The 23,316-nt window shown below is 33.7% G+C and overlaps 1 protein-coding gene across 12 annotated transcripts in view; it reads right to left on the reverse strand.

Annotated features, from left to right (window-relative positions):
- Nucleotides 1–8,362: 8,362 nt before the first annotated feature.
- LOC111043752 (fibrous sheath CABYR-binding protein) overlaps nucleotides 8,363–23,316 on the reverse strand; it is a 157,246-nt gene continuing 142,292 nt past the window's right edge. For 8 of the 12 annotated variants that reach the window (XM_039428080.1, XM_039428082.1, XM_039428083.1 and 5 more), the window contains 6 exons: nucleotides 21,072–21,140; nucleotides 19,493–19,846; nucleotides 17,349–17,606; nucleotides 15,959–16,072; nucleotides 13,676–13,807; nucleotides 8,363–10,738 (listed from right to left, as the gene is read on the reverse strand). In XM_039428080.1, coding sequence (XP_039284014.1) covers nucleotides 10,709–10,738; nucleotides 13,676–13,807; nucleotides 15,959–16,072; nucleotides 17,349–17,606; nucleotides 19,493–19,846; nucleotides 21,072–21,140 — 957 coding nt within the window. In that variant the 3' untranslated portion in view covers nucleotides 8,363–10,708. The remainder of the gene's footprint in view (nucleotides 10,739–13,675; nucleotides 13,808–15,958; nucleotides 16,073–17,348; nucleotides 17,607–19,492; nucleotides 19,847–21,071; nucleotides 21,141–23,316) is intronic. The other 4 variants (XM_039428087.1, XM_039428088.1, XM_039428086.1 and 1 more) reach the window with 2 other exon arrangements.

Below are 23,316 nucleotides of genomic sequence, written 5' to 3' on the forward strand. Positions count from 1 at the left end.
CTCTGTATTTCAATAACCAAGTGCTGAGATCTAGTTTTGTAGATGGGAACTAGCTCATTAGCTCAGTTGATGGTCACTTGGAGTCCATGGAACAAGTCTATGCAGCAGTTGGTGAATTTTGAGGTTATTTCTATCCTTGTGTTTTTTGAAAGTTTGGAAGGTATGTAAATTTCTCAAATTTAATGTGCTATAACTAATAATTTCTCATTATTGAGCATTGTAATTATGATCTAGAAGTTATTTCCAACATTTTAACATAAACTAGAATGCTCTGTTGCTTTCAAGTTCTAACCTACAAACCACTTTGTTAAATCACAATCATGTCTGCAATATGGCCCCCTTAGGTGAATGTAATATGGACCCCGGGGTCCATATTACAAGCAGTTTGAATATTTGTTGTTAAAAACCTGCTATTGCTCTCCATACAAGAAAGAACTAGAGGACTTCTATGCAAATAAAGAAGCTGACACTCACAGAAGAGGCCGTGGCCGTGGACGTGGACGTGGTAGAGGTGCCAAATAAATTTGATTTTTAACGACCCTCAGCTTTCTACATCAGGACTCCAATCTCCTATTACTGATCAAGAGCATGGAAAATCAAAGACAATAAAAAGGCCTAAACATCAAGAACAAACCGACAGCAGTGATGATGATGATGATGATGAGGTGCAGCTCTCCACTTGCTCCATCGAGTCACCCTTTGACCTGCCAATTGGAGAGCCTCAACCAGACGAAAAAGATGTGGCATGTATTTTCTGCGATGAAAAATTCTCGAGTAATGTACGAGGAGAATTATGGGTCCAATGCTTGATGTGTTCTCTTTGGGCCCATAATGAATGTGCAGGAGCAGAGAGGGAGGAATATGTCTGCGATTTTTGTCGTTAACTTTTTCTACATTCACTGACCTTCAATCATCTACAAATATCTATAATCCATTTTTTTACCCTAATATAAGACTATTACTCATGCATAATAAACTTTTTTAGTGCCACAAAGCCGTTTTTAATTTTTTTCTCCTTATTTTTGTATGTAAATTATGAGGTCCATATTACAAACACCATGGGGGCCATATTAACAACACCTCCCAATATTTTCAGTATGTGTAGGGTTATGAAAATTTATTTTTAAAAATTATAAAATGAGGGTTTTAATGATTATTAATACAACATTGTGTTCTGCAACTAACAATAGATTGTATTTCTGCAAAAAGCAAAGGTTTTTTATCAATAGTATCCATTTTATAAGACAAAAACAAAGTGGGGGTCCATATTACCACCTCCTCCTCTACTTCAAACAAATTTTATATGCTCAATAAAAAGCAATTTTTTATTTTATTTTAGTCAAAACTTGATTGTTACTCATCATCGAAACAAATTGTATTGTGTTTTGAGGGTTTTTTCCCCTGGTTTATTAATACTGTGTAAGTAAAAAGATAGCCTAAAAATGCTTCTGAGCACCTTAAAATTTCAAAAAATTTCCGGGGAGTACCCCCGGACTCCCCTGTTCCTGGGGGGTATTCCATACCCCCCAGACCCCCCGGTGCAATTGAGCCCACCCAAAGTTTTTGATAAGTCGGCGCCATGAACAAATGGTAATCTGAAGGTGCTAAATCTGCATTTACAGTCGTTCCGCGTGGTGTAAAGTCAATCAATATAATGCCAAATCGATCCCAAAATTTTGTGACCATCAATTTCCTTCCAAACGGCAGTGGCTTGATCTTTTTTGGTTTTGTTGGTGACTGAGGATGACGCCATTCACATGATTGCCGTTTTCTTTCTGGCGTGTAATAAGAAATCCAGGTTTCATTGCTGGTAACTATTGAATTAAGGAATTCATCACCATTTTCTTTGTAGTGCATTAGGAATTCCAAAGCAGATCCCATTCGGATTTGTTTGTGACATTCCGATAACGCGTATGGCACCCAATGCGCACAAACTTTTCTGAAGACTAAATGGTCATGCACAATGCGACCAATAACAGCTCTTGAAACACCAGGGAAAATACGGGTCAATTCAGATATTGTCACGCGACGATTGTTTTTGATTATTTCATTGACCTTTTTCAACAAGTCCTCGTTGATTATTGAGGGCCTCCTGGAACGTTCTTCATCATGCACATTAACTCTCTTATTTCTAAACCTTTCACACCTTTTCGAACGTTTCTTTCATTCATTACATTTTCACCATACACAGTAACAAACTGCCTATGAATTTCGACCGGTTTAACGTTTTGATGGTTTAAAAAACGTATCACTCCACGAATTTCACAATCGGCAGCAACATCAATTGTCTCATTCATTTCTAAACGCTATAGCTGAAACGTAAATAAAGATAGAACAACGCGACAAATGGCAGACAACAATGCAGTGTGTATATTACGAGACTGGATTCAGCCGACACAGGTTAGCCAACCTCACGGCGAGAAATTTCCCAACGGTCTTTACTTTAGAGATAACCTCTCGTATATAGACTGAATATCGCTTATAAATTTTTCAAGTCTCTAGATCCACGGTACCTCTCACATAAATTGTTATTAATTTCCCTCTGATGGAATTTAACAAATTGTATAAGCTTATACGGTATTTTATGTAGGCCTACTCTATGGGAACCGGTGCAGTATACCTTCTATAGTGAGGTCCACGTTGATTGATTGTCCATATTATAATGTCAATGGAAAAGATAATACAAAAGCGTTGCCGAGAGATTTAGGAACGATTTATTGTCCAACGACTCGCTCCGACACTTGGTAGGTATCTCACTGGTGCAGGGGTGTCCGAACCTGGTAGCCTAATGCAATATGAATGAGCCTTAATGAGTTGTAATGTTGTGATCTATATAATTAACCACCGTATGGGTATTTTAGATATATTTCAGTATTAAATCAGAATTTTCCAATAATTTATGACTAAGCAAAATGTTTTTAGCTCAATCTTTTAGATTGATTATACATACGGTACCCCTGGATATTTTCATCTAAATAAAAAACATAATTATGTTGATTGAATTATTTAACAATGTAAGTGGATAGAATACACAATCAACTTAGACATTACTCAAATATAAGTATACTTATTTTCACAGTTAAGAATTACATAAAACCTAGACATATTAATAATTTTAGGAGTTTGAGTGAGAGAGCAAATAACTAAGTTATTCAGCGCAGCATAGAAGTCCAATATTTAGGAATGATTTGATTTGGTAAGACATGTCCAATATTTTTTTTCAGTAACTTTAATAATGTTCTAGCCTTCTTTCTAATCCAAGAGATTTGAGCATCAAATCTGCCAGGGCTGGGATGGAATAAGTTAGACATATATATAATTAGAAGATCGAAAAGTAACTAGTGATTTCGCCTCACTCAGGTAAGTCTACTTGTGTAAGTAACTTGACCAATACTAATCCTAACCTGATCTCCAATACTAATCTCCAATTGTAGCCTATTATTAACTCATTTATGTAGACAATTATTATGTAGAACTTGCATGTTGAGTGTTGATCTTGTAGTCTTTGTCAGTAAAATTAAAATTCCCAATTTTTCAGCTCTACCTTGAGATTTGAGACGTAGGCCTACAATCACATCACTTGGTGTTGGGTTTCAGTAAAAATAAGTAGCATGATGTTGGACATTTTCACACATGAGCAGGCCATTCACTATTCAACATTACTGCACCACTATAGCTGGATCTTTCACAACTCACGCTCCGACTGGTTCATTAAGGTTATTCGGTACACCTTTTTATTTTTATTCAAATTGGATAATATTTTTCAATATAATTGTTAAGATCATTATAAGAGTGAGAAAAAGTGGCAACTGAAATTTTTAAGTGGTCTAATAAGCGAGTTATGGGTTGTTGAAGTGCTAAACTCAGTTTTCTTTCCAGATCATAAATGGTTTCGAATTTTCCATTGGAGTTTTTTTTAATACATTCAGTATATCATTGGCTTCGTTCTAATCAACTATCCATATAACTGGATAGCGAACAGAGTAGGCTTTGCCAGCCGAGAAACGGTCCGGCGCATTTTCAGCCATCCCCTCCACAAAAGGGCACACGAGTAGCCTACTTCCAGCCGAAGGCCTATGCACCATTATTGAAATACCATTATTCTGACGAATTACCACTATTCATTTCATATTACTGTACTACGTTTCATATTAATAACTCTCATTAAAGCTCCAAAGATCGAGCACCTTACTGTACACGATGGTTGCTTCATGTTCTGCACCAATTGCACCAACAGATTTAAGAAAGGAAGTGATATTTCACTAGTAAGTTGAATATATTTATATATATTTATGAATATATATATGTAAGTTGAATATATATTTATTCTTCTATGTAGATTGAAATACCATTATTCTAACTATTCATTCTTATTATTATTCTATCATTTTTTTCTACACCGAGTATATTCTATAATTAGTTAATTTTGGCTATTGAAAAGAAATAGTCCATTATACAGTCATAGATTGTTTAATAATTACTAATTTTATTTTCCAGAATATATAGAAATACATTTATGAACTTGCTGCACATATAAATTAACTGCCTTCTAACCACACTTAATCAGTCAAAGTTTGATAAACTTTGTATTTATAGCTTATTATTTAGTCTAAAATTGTATTGAGTTCTAAAATGCCAAGAGTGTATTGACTCATTGTGAATTACTACTTTACAGAATTCACTGACTACATAATTATCAAATGGCAAACTTGTCAGGCCAAGCAAAGATGTATTGAAAATTGTCAAGTTTGTTTACAGTAGGTGATACACTTCAAAACTGTAAACTAATGAATAATATCATATTGAGAAGTTGTATGCATTTTGAAAATTCCCTATTCAAAAATCATTTTAGTAATGGTGATATTGGTGAGAACAACCACCGGGTAAATCTAACAAGACCTGAAGAATATAGGCCATCATTTGGCAAGGGAGGAAACAAATAGAATTAATATAGATAGAACAGAGCTCCGACAGAAGTTCCCTAAACTTATTCTATTCAATAACGTTTGATTTTGTTTGGATTTGATTGTAAATATTGTGATTATAGATTAGATAAATTTAGAGTTTATAAGATTAAAAATAATGTGCTTCTCATTGTAATCGTATGGATTTGATTGTAAATATTGTTGACCGAGTGAAGTAAGGTCTAAGATTCAATTCGACGGTTTGGCATTTCTCTTAATGTTTAAATGTTTATATGTTGCGCATTTACGGCGAAACGCGGTAATAGATTTTCATTAAATTTGACAGGTATGTTCCATTTTAAATTGCGCGTCGACGTATATACAAGGATTTCGGAAATTTTGCATTTCAAGGATAATATTAAAGGGAAAAGGAGCCTCCTTCATACGTCAATATTAGAGTAAAAATCAGACTATAGAAATAATTATTCATCATAAATCAGTTGTCGAGTTGACTATAAATCGCCTGCCATGACGCATGCAATTCAATATCTCAATGTAACTTGATAAAAAATCAGCAGCTGTGTAGACTATAAAAGGCATGCCTCATTGAATGCAATTTTTATGCACTATTAAATAGGATGCAAAGAACTTATAACAGCTTGTTTGAGCGCTTAGATGTCTTCTGGTTTTCTCGCGCTAAATTCCGGAAAGCATTATGATAATTTTAAATCTTGTGTAAGCATATCAGATCAAATAAATAGTTGTTGTTGTATCAGTGTGGATGTGGATATGGTTTGGGACGTCGTTCAGTTATAAATGTTATTTATTCTATTGATAAAAGTTTTGTTCATTATTTGTTATTATATTCTTTAATTTTTATAAGTTTTGGAATGTTGAATTCTCAATTTGTTTTATTTTTACTTTTTCCAAAAGTATTTGAAATCTTTGTATTTTTCATTTTTGAATTAAGTGGTATTTTTGTTGTTCGTATTATTTTTATCATTATTTCTCTTTTTTTATTTGTATCTGTACAATTTTTATTGTTAAGGAGACATATTTAGGAAAACCCGTTGTCTCCATTGTGAATAAATATATAAAATAATAAAATTAACTATTTATTGCGTGCAATAACACGCATGCAATTAATAACTAAAATAACATAGTATTGTCTCTCGAACTTTCTCTGCTTTGAACTTGGGCTGTCCTGTTGCCGGTATGTCTTGAAGGAGATTAGCTTTTGATGTTAGCATTTTTTATACACCAACCCCAACAGCCATTAGCCGTTTTTACACCGATATCTCGCCGACACGACATACAGACAAGATTTACTCAGATGGACAGTATAAGAGGAGGCTGCGGTTTATAACTGCGCGAGGTCTACTGTTCACAGAACTACTAGTTATTATCAATTAGGTAGATTAGATTAGATCAGTGGTCGCCAGACAGTCGATCGCGAGCTACTAGTAGCTCGTGGGGTAGTTTTTGGTAGCTCACAGAAATGCTTGAGTTGGCAACCAATATTTGACCTCAAGTCCACAAAGAAAAATATTCAAATATTATTCAAGTTGCATTGAGGTTGAAAGCTATCTATGTTCAGCTCTACCTAAGTGTGTAAAGCATCTTTTTCGAGTATGAAATTCATAAAAAATCGATATAGGAACAGACTCTGACTGATGAACATTTGGACAACTGCATCAGAATGGCAGCTACAACGTACTTTTCAAACATCAAGTAAATACTTGATGACCAAAAAGAGTTCCACTGCTCTAATTGAAATGTACATTTCAACTCTTGTTATACTTTTTACTATAAGATGAGTAGATTTCAACACTAAAAATGTATCTCTGTAGGCAGTAAAAGTGTGAAAAATTTCATTTTGCGTACCCTACCGTACTTTCTTCATTCTAATATTCCTTGGTAGCTCACTTGAAGATTTATGAATGCTATTCTAGCTCACAGGCTCATAAGTTTGGCGACCATTGGATTAGATACTGTGCAATAAATTAGATCATTGTGCACAACAGAATATAGTTCGCATTATATATTATTATTGATTAGTTAGATTAATGGCCGTTTGCAGAGTCGTCACATAACTTTATTGACTCGTATTTAGCCTATGTGCATCCACATAAACACAATTTGCATTGCCCAGACGCCACACAGTTATGTGGGATGGTAAACTAAATTCTTTCTCAGGCGTTGCACAGTCGTCAAATAGCATTTATGAGCATCTACATAAGCTAAAATCATCCTTTTAAACTATGGGTACGAAGTCGTGCTGTTGAAAGATAAATATATTAATTCAGAATATTACATATTTTTTTTTACATGCTTTGTTTGTCTACAGTTTCCTTTTTATTAATAAGTAAGATTATTGAGAATATAAAGCGAATTTTTGTCAAGAAGGGTTTGATAGTGCAATAGAAAAGCAAGGGTACCTTCCAGCGCTGTGCCATTCTTGCCCCTTTGTGGTGGGGAGAGCGCTCAGCCCAGCCCAGCCGGACCGGTTCTTTCAACATGTAGTTCGCTATCCAGTTATAATTTTTTTCACATTCCATCACTCTCATTCCATCACTCACATTCCATCACTCTCATTCCATCACTCACATTCCATCACTCTCATTCCATCACTCACATTCCATCACTCTCATTCCATCACTCACATTCCATCACTCACATTCCATCACTCTCATTCCATCACTCACATTCCATCACTCACATTCCATCACTCTCATTCCATCACTCACATTCCATCACTCTCATTCCATCACTCTCATTCCATCACTCACATTCCATCACTCACATTCCATCACTCACATTCCAGCTCGACTCTTATCACTGCCACTCTATGTATAGAGACGGCAGTGCTCTTACTAGGCGGCTGACCTTGGGATCACGGATTTCAAACCTTCGTGATGGACCTTTAGATCCAACTCGATCGGCTAGACATACAATATTCAACAACACCATTCACGGTCTGACGTCTAATCCAACATTGAATGTTGGACTCACGTTGGACAACAAATCGAATAGTGAATGTCCTGCTATACCGATTTTCAGCCCTCGGTCGACATTTGGATTGTCCTCTGATTGGCAAATTTTCATCAACAGCTGATTCTCAGCCAAAGGACAATTCTGAGAGTCGACCGACAATCGGTAAGTGTGGAAACGGCTCGTGACGTGCTAAACTCTTGTCTAGCACATCTCAATTAAAAAAAAAATAATGGGAATTCTACTTTCGCCTTGTTATGAGATATTCGAATGTATTTACGCTATTATAGTCAAATAGTCTAGTCTGTACTCTATTATATAATTATATATGATGTAAAACCTTGATAGCATCATACAATTATGAACTATATAATGTGAAAATATTAACAAGAATTTCAAAATAGGGAAGGTATTGATGGTCTCGGATAATTTGTATGAAAGGTCTATCACAATAAAAGAATGAACCCTTGAACAAAAAATTTGAAACATTGTATATTTTAAAATCTATAAACACATTCACACGACAATATAAGATTGAGTGGGGATCATGATAATATATATTTTCATATAAAATCAATTCAAATCAATTATCATAATTTATACATTATGGTATGATGTGTATAAATGGAAGGTTAGTTTTAAAATTGACATACAATAATTTCTAGTAGAACATTTACAAAGCTGATATTTTCTATGTACATTTAGAATAATAAATTCAACAATTATTTAAATAGGAAGTACACAAAAAATTACAGCTTCGTTGCTTATCAAAACGAGTCTTAGTCGAGTTTACAGTAACAAACTTTTGATGATATCTTGACGCTATTTTTATACTTTGGATGGAATAAGAAACCAGTTCTCCAAAATTTCTCATCAGTCAAGTTGAATGTAAAATATGTCGAAGATCCAAACATACGGAAGGAAAATTTTCTCGGTATTCAAATCTAATAATTTATATTCATATATGATAATTCATTAAAAATGAATGAATTCGAAAAATTCACAAATGCTATTCTGTATAAAAAATTTCTCTACCACATAACAATATTCTCTTTCTCAATTTGAACGGCAATGCTTGGAGACATGACATTAATTAGAACTATTTGAAGCTGTTTCACTAATGTGTAATAAATATCAAAATAGCAATATACTTGGTTTGAAACTTTCCTTATTTTGACATAGCAAACTCAAGGTAAGATGTTTTGGCACCAGTGAAGAGAAATAGATATTGTTCAATAGTTCTACTCATAGCCAACTAGACTAACGTTTAAACATAATACAATTATCATTACATGTATATTTCAAGCATTGCTCCAATTTTCAAGGATTATGGAAATTAAAACACAAACTAAGATAATCTCGAAAACAAGAGCCAGTCTTGAAATTATTCTACAACTAATTTAGAGTCATTGGTAATTTCATTCGCTATCAAGCAGTTTCCCCACTCCAATCTAACAACCTTAATGGAGATCTCAAACAATTATTCTAAATTTGTTCTGATTTTGCGTTCTCATCATTATGATATACGATCTCTTAGCTGCAAAAACCTTCGATTTGCGATAGCATCGCCTGTTTCATTCTACCATGTTGTCTACTCAAAACTGTATTGAAGAACCAATTAAATGAAAATGAACATTCAAAGAAGTCTACAAAACTACAAGTGAAAAGAATAAAAAAATAGATAAAAAAATATATATCCCCAGTCCCGCCCTATTTGTTGATTAAACATTTGTGAATTTGTTTTCGTGATGATTGGGTTAAGTGGGCGTGAGGACTGAGTTGGAGTTGGAGTGTGCTGGCTGGCCGAAACACATCAATCATCCATCAAGTTTATACACATACAATCTTGCCACTAAAATTACATACATCATAATCATAAGTAATGATAATAATAAGCATTGCATTTAAACTTTATTAAAAAAAACTATTTTACAATTTTCAATTAGCAATTTCTATATATAGTAATTATCAATAATATTTAATACATATAAAAAGCTTTACAAACAAAAAGCCGCTCAGCGCTGACTTTCATGTAACCTCTAATTCACATTCACACTTGCAGTGAAATATATAATATATATATAAACAAACATTCCAATGTAAATATCATTACTGATTATTCAGAATTTAAAACTGGCTAGACTACTAATATTATAATTATAAATCTATTCTACATTTATGAATGATAATATTGATACATACTGCCATGCGAAAGTTTTGTGTTGTTTGATCATGCTTACTTATTCATGTTTTGATCAAACCAATCTGAAAACGAATTCACCAATTAGAGAGATCTAGGAGTCTAGAAATTAGGGGTGTATTTCAATCATTGAGATTGGAAGTTGAGTTGTGCTGTTCCAGAACAGAGAAGCCTAGTGCTGAGATAAATTGTTCCCAATGCACAAAGCGTTTTACCTGGAATTTTATATGTTTGTTTTCTCTTCTAAAATTTGCAATTGAAATTGAACACAAATTATTTCACCGTCTAGACGAAATGCCATTGGAAGAATCCCACCTTGTAGAATTGTTTATAAACTTTCAACAGTAACTACACTGTTCAACGAAATACGAAAGACAATAGTTGTGGAAAGTTGAGACAATAATTTGTTCTTATTTTGTTCGCATTCAAATAATTTCAATCAAATGAACTTGTCACTTGAATTTTAGCTCCAACAAAAAGTGACATGTGCGCATAATTATTTCGGCGAACGAAAAAAAGTTCTTACAAATTTCTATCCACACTTTCACTTTTATCCAACTATACATTATTTATATATATACGTGAGCGCTCGTTCTCATCTGTGGATGGCTCTTTAGTCCATGGTTGCTACCGAATCAGAAACCTGTAGAAAAAAAACAAATTAAAATCAATTTTTCACATTATTATGTCTTGAAAAATTATATTTCCTCACGCCATATTTGAATGTTGAAAGTAATTTTCCTAAGTACTGTATATTCAACGATTTTATTAATTAGTGAGTCATGATTGACATTTATTGTTGATTAAATCGCAGTTGAAATGGGCTCACAGGAAATAATTATATACTGAACTGTCATAAAATTAATACCATAGAATATATTGTCATGCGCCAGGTTGCACAAAATCCTGTTGAATTTCAATCATGAGTAAATTCCACAAGAACCTACCAGGTAAGACTTCAAGGCTTCCTTGATTGGTTCTCGTGCTATTTAATCACAGTTGAAATTCAAGGCTTTTGTACAACCGAGCCTCAGACTTTTAGTAATTGAGACAAATTTATTCAATTTGTGATACAAAGTTATTTAGAGATAAAAGGCAAAAGAAATAGTGAGTACGTCAAGTGAAGCTGTGTCCTGTTCGAGATGATACCGTCTCGGGTTCTCAGCCGCTCAGAGCCCATCTTTTATTGCAAAGAAACGAATTTTGAACTTCAATGAAGATTATTCATGTAATTTTAACAAAATAATAAATAATCATTCTATTTCTGTATATTTTTCATAGTATAATACTTTTTCATTTTTACCATAGAGCTATAAAACTACATATATACAAATCTTTTTGAAATTTCCTAGACAAATTGTTGTTTCATTTTAATTAATAATATTATATACAGTGTTCTGAAAAAGGTTCCCATAAGTCAGGGCGTAATTCCTTTCATCAAAAGAAGAAGAAAAGTTCTAATTAACATAGGTCCGAAAATGCTTTGTTACTAAGTTTTACAGAGTGAAAGATATCGTCTTAATTTCAGTTCCCCTGCCAAAACGAAGCCCTACGTGTATTTGTTGGCTGTTAATTAAGATGTAAAAGCTTACTTTAAGTAAAATGAACTGAGAAATTGAATAAAACCCCTTCCAGACCTGTAGCTACAGTAATTTCTAAGATATGTGTCGAAATACGCTAAACTTGGTCCCGGAAAACAAGTTCCTTCAAGGTTTGAAGCAGATTTACTATGTTAAATGTACAATAAACACATATTTTATTCCCTCCACCTCCTGTCTAAAGTACTTACTTTACTCCCTGGAACATAATACTAAAGTGTCACTTTTTCGCTCTCGGGAGGAAAAACAAAAAAAACTCCCTAGAGCGTCTTATTTTATTCAATATTTTTAGTTATTTTAGTCAATAAAAGAGCGTAAAAGTAACTCCATTTCAATAACATGGAAAGCAGCTCTATTTTAAAAACGTGCATTTGAAATAGATTAGAAGGTCTAAGCTCAGATGAGGAAGCATATTATAGAATAGTCATTAAACCAACTAAATTCAATTCGAACCTCAACCAGACATTTGATCAATATATGAAATTTATGTTTGTATGCTAAAATTATTACAAACTTCATATCACTATACTAAAAAAATGTATAAATATTTTTTATATTCCATGTTATTCAAAATACCAGCCAACGAATATTCCTCATTAACTAATCAGATTTGAAACGGGAGCTTCATCATAGTTGTAGTTGTGGCGGCCATTGTTGTTACAACTTTTGCCGACAGATAGCGCATAGCGCTGTCGGCGGAGAACTGTGATTACAAGCCAGCTTAGCTGTTTACTTTTTAGATTATGTTTTAACACATTGTTTGGTCACGTTCGTTTTAAAAAATTATTTTATTTGCAGTTTTTATAAAAATGTAGGTGGAGGAAAAATGTTGTGTATATCACGAGTGAAAAATGTTTTCTAGATTATTATGACAAAAAATAGTGTAAGTTACTTGAACGTGAATGTCTTTTGCAGTGCTCGGATGAAATTCTAGTCTCGGCTAACGCCTCGAATAGAAACATCATTCTCGCCTGCAAAAGGCCTCTTCCCGGCCTTGTGACTTAATCCTTTTGCGTTAAGCGTATAAAAATAATTCATATATTTTGTATGTAATCAAGGATTATATTTTCAAGGTTGTGTTTGTCTATCAAAGACTTATTCTACATCTTTCTCTTCAAAATTAAATTTTCTAAAAGTTCTGTAAAAAATATTTTTTGTTTATGGGACATTTAACATGGTAAATTGTTTCAAACCTTGTTTTTGAACTTGTTTTTCAGGACTAAGTTTAGCGTATTTTGTTTGACACATGTCTTAAAAATTACTGTAGCTTCATGTCTGGAAGCAGTTTTATTCAATTTCTCAGTTCATTTTACATAAAGTATGCTAAATTGTACATCTCAATATTAACAGCCAACTAATACCCGTAGGGCTTCGTTTCAGCAGGGGAACTGAAATTCAGACGTTATCACTCTGTATAACTTGGCAACTAAGCATTTTCGCACTTATGTCAATTAGAACATTTTTCTTCTTTTGATGAAAGGAATTACGCCCTGACTTATGAGCACCTTTTCTCAGAACACCCTGTATTTACAAAAAATAACGATTTGGTACACACTAGTAGGCTATGAATAAACTATTTACAAATAGCAACGAAACCTGATTCTTTGATTAGAAATAATTATTTATAATGAACAGTTGTTGAAAATTAACAATTTTTTTGTCTATTGTGGAGAAATAACACATCAATCAGAACACACTCAAATTGATAATAGTGTCATGGAAAGTAGGTGTAACTACTGTACACATTACTTTAAGTGTAAAAATAACCTATTTTTGGATTCTATCTAAATTTGGGAGAAGAACAGTTTTGGGTTTTAAGCCTGTTGTTCCTTTCCCAATCATTCATAGTTGAGAATTATATTGTATGTATAAATAAATAACCCGATTACAGATGTGAAAAAAGCACAAAATATTAAAGCAAACAATCATTTGGACATTGACGAGCAACTTATCTATAAGTTATGAGTAAAAAGGATACTCACATCATTGTTGCATTCATAAGAGTTCACTTCATTGTTGCATTCAACAGAACTCAATTCTGGAATATCTGTGTTAAGATCCAAAGATTTAACTATTTCTACTTTCTCCATTTGGCTGATAACTTCTTCGATCACCTGCAGCAGAACAAAAAGAGGTTTTAGAAGTTTTGTCAACTAAATAATACAGTGAAAAATTATTTTTTTTCCTACATGTACATCTTTTGTCTTCAGTAAAAGGCTTCAAACAAACAACAGCTATTTGAATTTGGGATTAGGTTTTTGTTTCTACGATTCTTCGTTGTTTATTTATTCTTCGCTGCTCTATTTGAGGTTAAATTATTACTTAATTGGTATAATTTGCAATTTTCCAGTGGTTGTTCATTTGTTATTATTGGTGGTTTACTTTATGCTAAAAACTGTTCAAGAAGTTTCGACTGATGTAAAGTCGAAACATCATGCAGTTATTAGATCATGTTTGTGCATGTAAAAGTGTGTTTGACAGCCTGCAGTATCGATAGTGGCAGGCCTTAGTTATTAACATTAATAAGAACATAGTAAAATAGTCAAACTGTTTCTAGGAACCTGTATTGATTTACATAGTTTAAACAATGCTTTTTCTAGTGCTAGTAATACGTAGGCGTCACCTGTATTTTGACTCAATTTATCTTTTTTGATCCAATAAAACACATTATTTAAACAAATTAAACCAGTAATCTCCAACCTATGGCCCGCGGATGGATTTTTTCCGGCCCGCCGAGAGTTATTACAACAGATTTTTCAAAATATATATTTATACACATTTTCGACAACAACTGTGAGTTCAATACTCTTCTCTTACTAGCCACTCCATTTCTTAATAAGTGTAAAATTAGCTGTAAACAAGCAGCGATCAACCATTGCGAGATATTAGCAAATGGTCTGCACGGACTGTACACGTCCCTGTTTGAACGCTACAAAGAAGGTAACCTACTTCCTTTTTACTGTTCTCTCCCAGAAAGACTTTTAAAACATAAAAAACCATGCTTGAGCTATGTTATCTCTTTTTGGATCTACCTACAAGTGCGAGCAGACATTTTCAAAAATGAAGTTTGTTAAATCCAAATACTTCCTTGTCAAATGAACATTTGAAATCAATTTTAATGATCGGAACCACAAAGTTTGATCCTAAATGGGCGGACATTCTAAGTGGAAAACAAAATATGCAATCTTCTCACTAAAAATAAGTATTCTCTTTTAGCATGGTAACCTTTTGTGAATTCATGTATTGTCTTATTACTATTAAACAGTTATTATTTTGTTTAACTTGCTAAATTCACGAATTTTCAAGATTTCTCATGACCTTTTTACACACAATAAATTGGACTTTGTATTAAAATGGAATGAGTTGGTTTGTTTCTTCCTACTTGAAACTCCTCATATTATTTTAATGGAAATATAATAGTTTTACACCTCCCAAATGCCCCGTCGTGTGTGTCCCCACAAGTCAAAGTCCACTATTGCAAATTCTTGCTATTGGCCCTCTAAGCCTCCCAAGAATTAACAATGTGACCCTTGGATAAAAACGGTTGGAGACCCCTGAACCATTCAATATAAGGAAACTGGACATTACAATTCACCAAATATCAAAAACACACTAGCTGTCATTCGTTTTGAATGAGTCTTTCAATAATTGAAATGAAAATATTGAAATTTAATGCATATAGAGTAACAATATTTTCATTTGAAACAAACTAAATTCAACTCTATTAATTTCTCAACATACAATAAAACATGTAGGAAGGAAGCTACCAAATAATTTTTACAACCATTAAATGAAAACAAAAAACTTATGATACACATGTTACTTATATCGCTCAAAGCTGTATACAAAAACAATGTTCACAGCTACAGTAATTCAACTATTACTAGCTCATAACTGAATACTTGAAACATTATTGTGATCAATTCGTGTATCTTGAATGATACATGAGATGAGTGAATGGTTTATTAAACATACACTGGAAAGTATAACTGAAACGAATTTCTATTTTCGTAATCCTACAATTGGTAAAGATCAAATCAACATCTTATAATTATTATATTTCTAACAATTATATATATTTAAATAATTCCATCACCCTTTCACCTCACTGCCCAAGCATAAGCTTCAAGCGTAGGAAAGGTAGCTCATAATATTATTCAAGTTCATTATATTACACCATAATCCACGTATATTGTGGGAGGAATAGTAGAAAGGAGTTGACTCGTCAACTATACAAAGTGATGTGATAAATGCATAATTATTACCGAGTGATGACCGTCATCACCGAATCCGTTGACAAGTGGTGGAGGGAGAGGGAGGGATTTGTCCTCCTGCTCCTCCTCGAATTCAGCCATTCCTTCACCTCCTCCATTCACCTCCTGCAACACCAACACCCCCTTACTAAATCTAGGCTCTCTCACACTTCAATCAACCACTAGCAACCATATAAGCAGCAATAGATAATTCTCAACAAAGCAATGTGCAAAAAGCAGACAAAACTCCTAATTATACATTTCAATCATCATCAGCATCCAACAAAAAGGACCATAAAAATTGTGTAGAGTAAAGCACTAAATGCAAACACACTACTATACTAGCAGAAGGGGGATGAATAGAATAATTGAATAGAGATATAATCAACAAGCACATTGCATAGTAAATAGCCATACAACAAGCAGATCAAAAATAACTTGAAAGTAATTATTCACTATTGTCGATTACAATATTATTTTTTGTAGAATTAGGAACCGCTATTTTCTTCAAGAGAATTTGTGATTGTACAGTTGATGAAAACTATTCAATAAAACTTGTTGAATGTGAGGTACAAAACAATAACTCAAAATATTAAAGATATGGAGAGATTAAAGTATTCAAATAGTTAAAAACCTGTTGCATGTAAAAAGTATATGTAACAACAATTAGATTACACAAACATCAAACTCAAAATACAACATCAACTTATTCACATAAGAGAGCGAATTTCGAATCCAATCATTTATTACGAGAAATAAATCATTTTTGTGAAGATATATTAAAACGGCATCAAAATATAAATATCTGGAAGAGAATTGAATAATCAAATCAAATTTGTTTGTCTTTATGGTACTATATTATTAAAATATATTAAAAACATTTGGCCCGATGAGAGTACAAGAACGACACAGTATGAGAGACTACCAGCGTCACATAGCTTCACGAAAAATATTACTACGACTATCGGATCTAACAGTAAAATTTAGAACATAAACGCCGTACACCATACGATATCTTATTAAGCTATCTATGCTACACAGCTTCTCTATGCTATAGTAAAATCAATGTGGTCAATGTGGAATTTTGTTATTTATATGGATCATATTTTCAGCATTTAATAATATTCGTTTATTTTTTATTCCAATAAATAAATGAAGTTATATGAGTGAATTGGAGTTTTACTTCCAAAACAAGAAAATAATAAAGTACGATATCTCAGATTTATGCGATTATTTCAAGTTATAGATTAATCTTAATTATTCAAACAACCCATAATTTTCAAGATCCTTGTCTCATTTACCGAATTATGTAGGCCTAATCTTTAGTTAATTTTAATGAATAAGTTTGATGAAGTATTAGAAATAGGGCGGTTGGTTTTGATGAGAAGTGACGCTAGCAAACCTCGGTCTCATGGGTGTCCTTTTCGGGCTCGACTTCTGGGGCCGGGGTGGGTGCGACGGGGGTTGGGGGCGGTGCCTCGGTCGGAGGAGGACTGGCCGGCAGGGGAGGCGGCACGGCTGCTGTCTCTTCTGCTACAGGTGCAGGGGCCTCTTCAACGGGGGCGGCTGGGGCCTCTTCAACGGGGGCGGCTGGAGCCTCTTCAACGGGGGCGGCTGGGGCCTCTTCAACGGGGGCGGCGGCTACTACTTCTACTTCAGGCTGCTCAACACAAACAAACACAACACTAAACACAAATAGCCTAGCACTGCAGCAACTGCAACTGCCAACAACTGCAACTGTAATCTTCGGATATGACAATGAATGAACGTTCAGTAGAGTTTACTCTACAAATTAAGAATTATTATTTCAACCATCAATATTAATGACCATTTTCAATTATTATATTGATAAAAAAATATACGAGGTACCTTGATATAATTTTTATTTCGATTCATGTGGTAGCCCTATTGAATATTTTTCAACCAAGTATATAATATACCAAGTGCACAGTTAAACGAGGTGCCAGACTAGAAAGATAATACAAGACAGAAGAGGTCATGCAAATGACGTAATGCATAAATGTAAGGACTAGATTTCAAGTGTTTCTGACGTAAATGCACATTTATTAATCGGTTTTACAATTAAATTACAATAGATTTGCTACTAGGTGACATTTAGCTTCGTAGCTATTGCGCATACATGACCCCTATTGTCCACTTCTATTACAGTGGTACTCACCAAATGTTAGTTGAAAATATCAAGTTTACTGAACTATTTTGTCTACGGAGATTTCCGATTCAACGAGTAGTTTAACAATTAAGTTACGCCTAAAATTAATTTCAGAATAGAAAATCTCCCAAAAAGCTTCCAGTCTTCATCTTTTCGTATGTGATCACTCAAATTATGCACAACAATTCATTATGCTATAAGCTATAAGGTGTTAAAACATCCATCATGGAAGAACTAAAAAGGATCAGCTAAAGTAATCATTCATAAATATCATGCTAAAACAATGCGCCAACATGCTATTGATAGCAAATCACACTCTTCATGTTTGTTTTTTTTCTGTTAAAAAAATAACTGAGAAGTATCAGGGGTTTTTACTTCTTCCTAGAGGAAATGAGTTACATAAATTTATATGTATCAGAAACACGAAATTGATTTGAGATCTGTATTGCAAACCTCAAAGCTTCTTGAGAACATCAATAATGGGACTGGAAATAAGTTGCACTTTCTAGAAATACTTGATATTGCAGTTTATCTTTATCATACTGCAATGAAATATTACTGTAATATTATATTGACAAACTAATGACCAGCATTCATGATAGTTGGTTATTGAAAAAGAGCTCAAACCACATTTACAGAATGTAAAATAAAAGCTTGGGTGTTTTTCAAATATGTGGCTGTATCTTTGGTTGTTGTGAAATTACATTTCCTAATAATAATTACAATAAAGTAGACTAATAATAACTGTAGTAATGTATTTCCATCTAAATAAATATTTCAAACTGTAAAGGGAAATTGGAATCGTAATAAAATATTAGTACAGATGAAATGTGTAATTGATAAACTCGGAAGAAACTAGTACAATGAAATTCTTATCACGCGATACAGGTAGTAGCTACCACATCGAAGATATGAACTTTGATCATTAAAATCTATGACACACAATTCTCTTTAAAAACTACCTACACTAATACAATTGCTTGGTATCTAATGACTTTCAAACTACTTTTCATTCATTCATAATTTTATTTATTTGGATGACTTGAATGATATAGGCCTGTAGGTCAGCAGATAAATTCAATTTTGGATGATTTTGCATTGGGAAGTAGATGGAAAATGCCAATTAAAAAGTTGAAACAACCAAGAAAACAACTTTACAAGTCTATACAAAGAATTAAGTTGAACAATTTTATTTTAATCTCAATTAAAACTGTGAGCCAATCAATGGGGGTACGGTATTAAAAAAATTGGATAGAATGAACATACAAATGAACGGCCAAATACCAGAAAAGCAATGAATTGAGCAAGCTAGAGCCATGCAGCGAGGGTTGCCTGCAACCGAGCGTAGGTTGGGTTAGGTTAGGTTAGTGACTGACCTCTTTGACAACTGGCGGCTCAGGCTCAGAGACGGGGGCAGCTGGCGGGACAATGGGACACACTGGATCGGCGACAACTGGCTTCTCAACTGGCGCTGCTTCAACTGGTGCAGCTGGCTCTTCGACTGGAGCGGGAGCTGCGGGTGCAGCTGGGGCTTCGACGGAGACTGGTGCCGGCGGCGGGGTGCTGACCACGGGTGCTTCCGCACTCTTCACGGCCTCTGTGACGGCGGCGACCGCCTCAGATGCTGCCGCAACCACCTCCACTGCCTCCACTGCCTTCACTGCCTCCACAACCTTCTTCTCTTCTTTCTTTTCCTCCTCTTTCTTCTCGCTTACTGCTTCCACGGCAGCCTGTAAAGTAGAAAATGAATTAGAAACGGTTTCATTCATCAACAAACTTAAACTCAAGATGAAACTCACAAAAGATGATAATAGTAGCAATGGATGAAAAAAATATAAAAATGGGATAAGTTGAATAGTAGATCATGTTCAATAATCAGGCGAACCAGTTTACTTATGCTAGTAAGGCCTGAAAAGTGGTGCAAATATTAGTATGGAAAATATCAATACATAGAAATTTTAAACATAGAACGTGTATTATAGTAAAACATTAAATTAAAAACAAAATTCAGTTTTAAGAATGGAAACAGTTGACAGGCAGCAATATGTGTTTTATAGAATAGTTCATAGTAATAATACTTTATTAATAGTGATGGCCAAGATCACTTGGTACATTTACAATAAATGAATGTGTCTAACCATCTTGTTTTTGTCATAGAGCGATAAATTTCACTCAACTATTAGCCTAAACGTTCATTTTATTTTCACTTCAAGTCACTGGTAAAATATTAATTTATCTATTATTAAAAAAAGACACTCAGCACAAGAGAAAATGTTTGTAAATTGATAGGTAATGAATTATATAATAATTGTACGACGTTCTTGTAACATAAAGTAAAACAGGATGAAATAAGATAATCTTGTCAGATTATTGATTAAACAGTACTCATAATTTGAACAGAAATGACAACCATTGCAAGTTGGAGACATTTTTGGAATATTTCAGTAATTTACATATTTTAGAAGTTTAACTGAGGAATTCTTTGACATATGTTTCAGAGGTTACAAAATTGCATTTTATGATGAATATCTAGTCTTTTATAAGCCTAGAACTATTGATTACGATTATATTATGATTAAGCCCTACTTAAATAATTCAACAGTCAAGACGAGAAGTAGGCATGTCTCTCTATTCGCCTTTTGTATAATATGGCATTCCAAGTTAAACGAATCGTATTACAAATTCATTGACAAATTATTCATCTGTAGAATAAGTTCAAAATAAAATCTTCAAGTAATCAAGTTGTGAGAAAATTCATACATAATTTACATATAGGCCTAGGTAGGTTATATTTTTAGAGTTGATAATGTGCCAAAATAACATATTTCATCCACCATTTAAATTCCTCTCCCACTCATATCTCAACGGTCAAGAGAGGATTAATGATAACTGGGGTTTTGATATAGCGAAGCAGACTCTTACAAAAATGAATAATGGAGAATATTGTTACTATACCTTCTCAGTCTCGGCTACTTTTTCTGTTGCCTCTGCTTCGGCCACTGGAGCTTCAGTTGTTTCAGCAACCTGAAAAATATTTTTAAATTAGACAAGTTTAAATTTCACAACCTTCCAACTACAGTATCAAAAATACCAAGATAAAGGCGCGAGTATGACTGTAATGTTTGATTCAAAGACAAAATTACAACTTTTGTTACTAAAACATTCAACGTAATTTGAAACGTAATTTTAAATGTACTTCAACAGTTAGGCTCAACTTACACTTACGCGACTCAGGTCGAGATCATATGTTTCCAAATGGTGACACTCAGACCAGTCGATTCTAGTCTCCGCGACGTCACCCATTTGAAAACACTTTCTCTCGACTAGAATCGAGTCTCTTCTCGACCTGAGTCGCAAAAGTGTGAGTTGAGCCTTTCACACCATTGAAAAAGTCTTATATTATCAGTTAAAAAATAAGGGAGCCAATTCAAACGAACAACTTAAAATAAAAATCAATAAAAAAGAAAAAAAGAATAAAACCAATATTAAATATTTTTCAAGTGAGTAAGTGAGTGAATATTGAAATTATTGGAAAGTATGATAGTTTAAAATATGTTCAATCTGAACTCAATTTTGCGAATTGATCAATTTAGTATGAGTAGAAACTAATTGGAATTAATTCACAATTCAATTACAGTAGCTTGATAAGGACGCAAAACAGAGTTTTCAAACATTACTTGCTATACGTTTCTCATAGTATTTACAATTTCATACATGATTCTGTACAGAAACAAATCATTTACTAAATATTGATCATAATATACATGTTTGTAATACATTTTTCAGAGAACAAATAGTGCTATACATTACACAATGAACAACAGAAATGAAATGGCTCTAAAAATTTATAATTTTAATTACTAAAATAATTACAATAACTCAATTTTCATATTCAAAGTATACGGTAACTATATAATAATGAGGTTGTGCGAGAAAAGTGAGATGGTTAACCTCAATACTTAGGTTAGTTTATTCAACTACCGTGGGCTTGTTAGAATATCAGGCTGATGAATGATATTGGATAGGTCTAGTAGGCTACCTATTCCTGTAATGGAAGTTGAATATCGAAAAGAGAAAACATCTGTTTAGTACAAGAACTATTAATATCATTGCCAATGTCAATTAACGATGCTAGTTCTTGCACAAGCCAAAATATTACATTTTTATGAAAATGTAGATGAAACATCTATTAATGTTTTTCTTGTCTGTAGAATGAGAACAATGCCGGCCGGGTTGGTCTAGTGGTTACAAACTTCGCTCTGCTAGTACCGCCTGGTTCGGGGTTTGAATCCCGCCGATGGCATGGACGTTTGATAATCTCATCAATTCACCAACGCACTTTAAATTACCCACGCACAAGCATAAAGCTCATCTGAGCATCATCCGCGATAAAAAAAAATGATACGGTTGGCACATCTCTCAAATAATGAGGGAATTCCCTCACCGTTCTACCTCTTTGCATAGTATCAGTATAAAAGAAGTCTTAATTTCAGAGCTATCATAGTATGGGCGCTCATTTTGCGACGTCAGACAAAGAATAGGAAATTGTATTAGTGGGAAGAAGCCGGTTGCTAAGCAGATGAGGCTGGTGGCTGCTGCACTGAAACACAGTTGGCAACGAGATGTAATTTGGAGCTCTTAGCACGTACAAAGGAGACCGTTAATCCAGGCACAAAGCTATGAGAATTGAATCAGCCGTCAAAGGGCGGCCAAAGCCTGACTATCTGATTTGGCCAACAGTTGCCAGTCGCTGCAAGAACCATGATCAATGCTCAGGCTCAGGTCATGACTAAAACAAATGCTTCTAACGATCACAAGATTACATAATTAGTTGTCATTATCATGATGAAATAAAAGCATTCAAGTTGACGCAAAAATTGAAAGCACTGTTCTATGAAGATATCAATTTATTGCAGGTTGATATTCATAAGTACTGTAACAAAATTGGTGAAATAACATTGCAAAGATAATAAATTAATGCACTTTCTCAGATTTCCATAATATATCATTGCTTATTTATAATTCTATGATTTATTTTTATTACATAGTGGTTCTATTTATAGTGTTGATTTATTAAGCTATTAATTTTTGCTCACCCAGGCTGAGGTTTGGTATTTGCAAGGTATCTCCTTGTTGTATTTATATGCTCTTCAAGAGTTGTTCCATATTTTTATTATTTTAGTCATATTTAAGAAAGAGA

Source organism: Nilaparvata lugens, chromosome 5, assembly GCF_014356525.2.
Source record: "Nilaparvata lugens isolate BPH chromosome 5, ASM1435652v1, whole genome shotgun sequence".
NCBI lineage: Eukaryota > Metazoa > Arthropoda > Insecta > Hemiptera > Delphacidae > Nilaparvata > Nilaparvata lugens.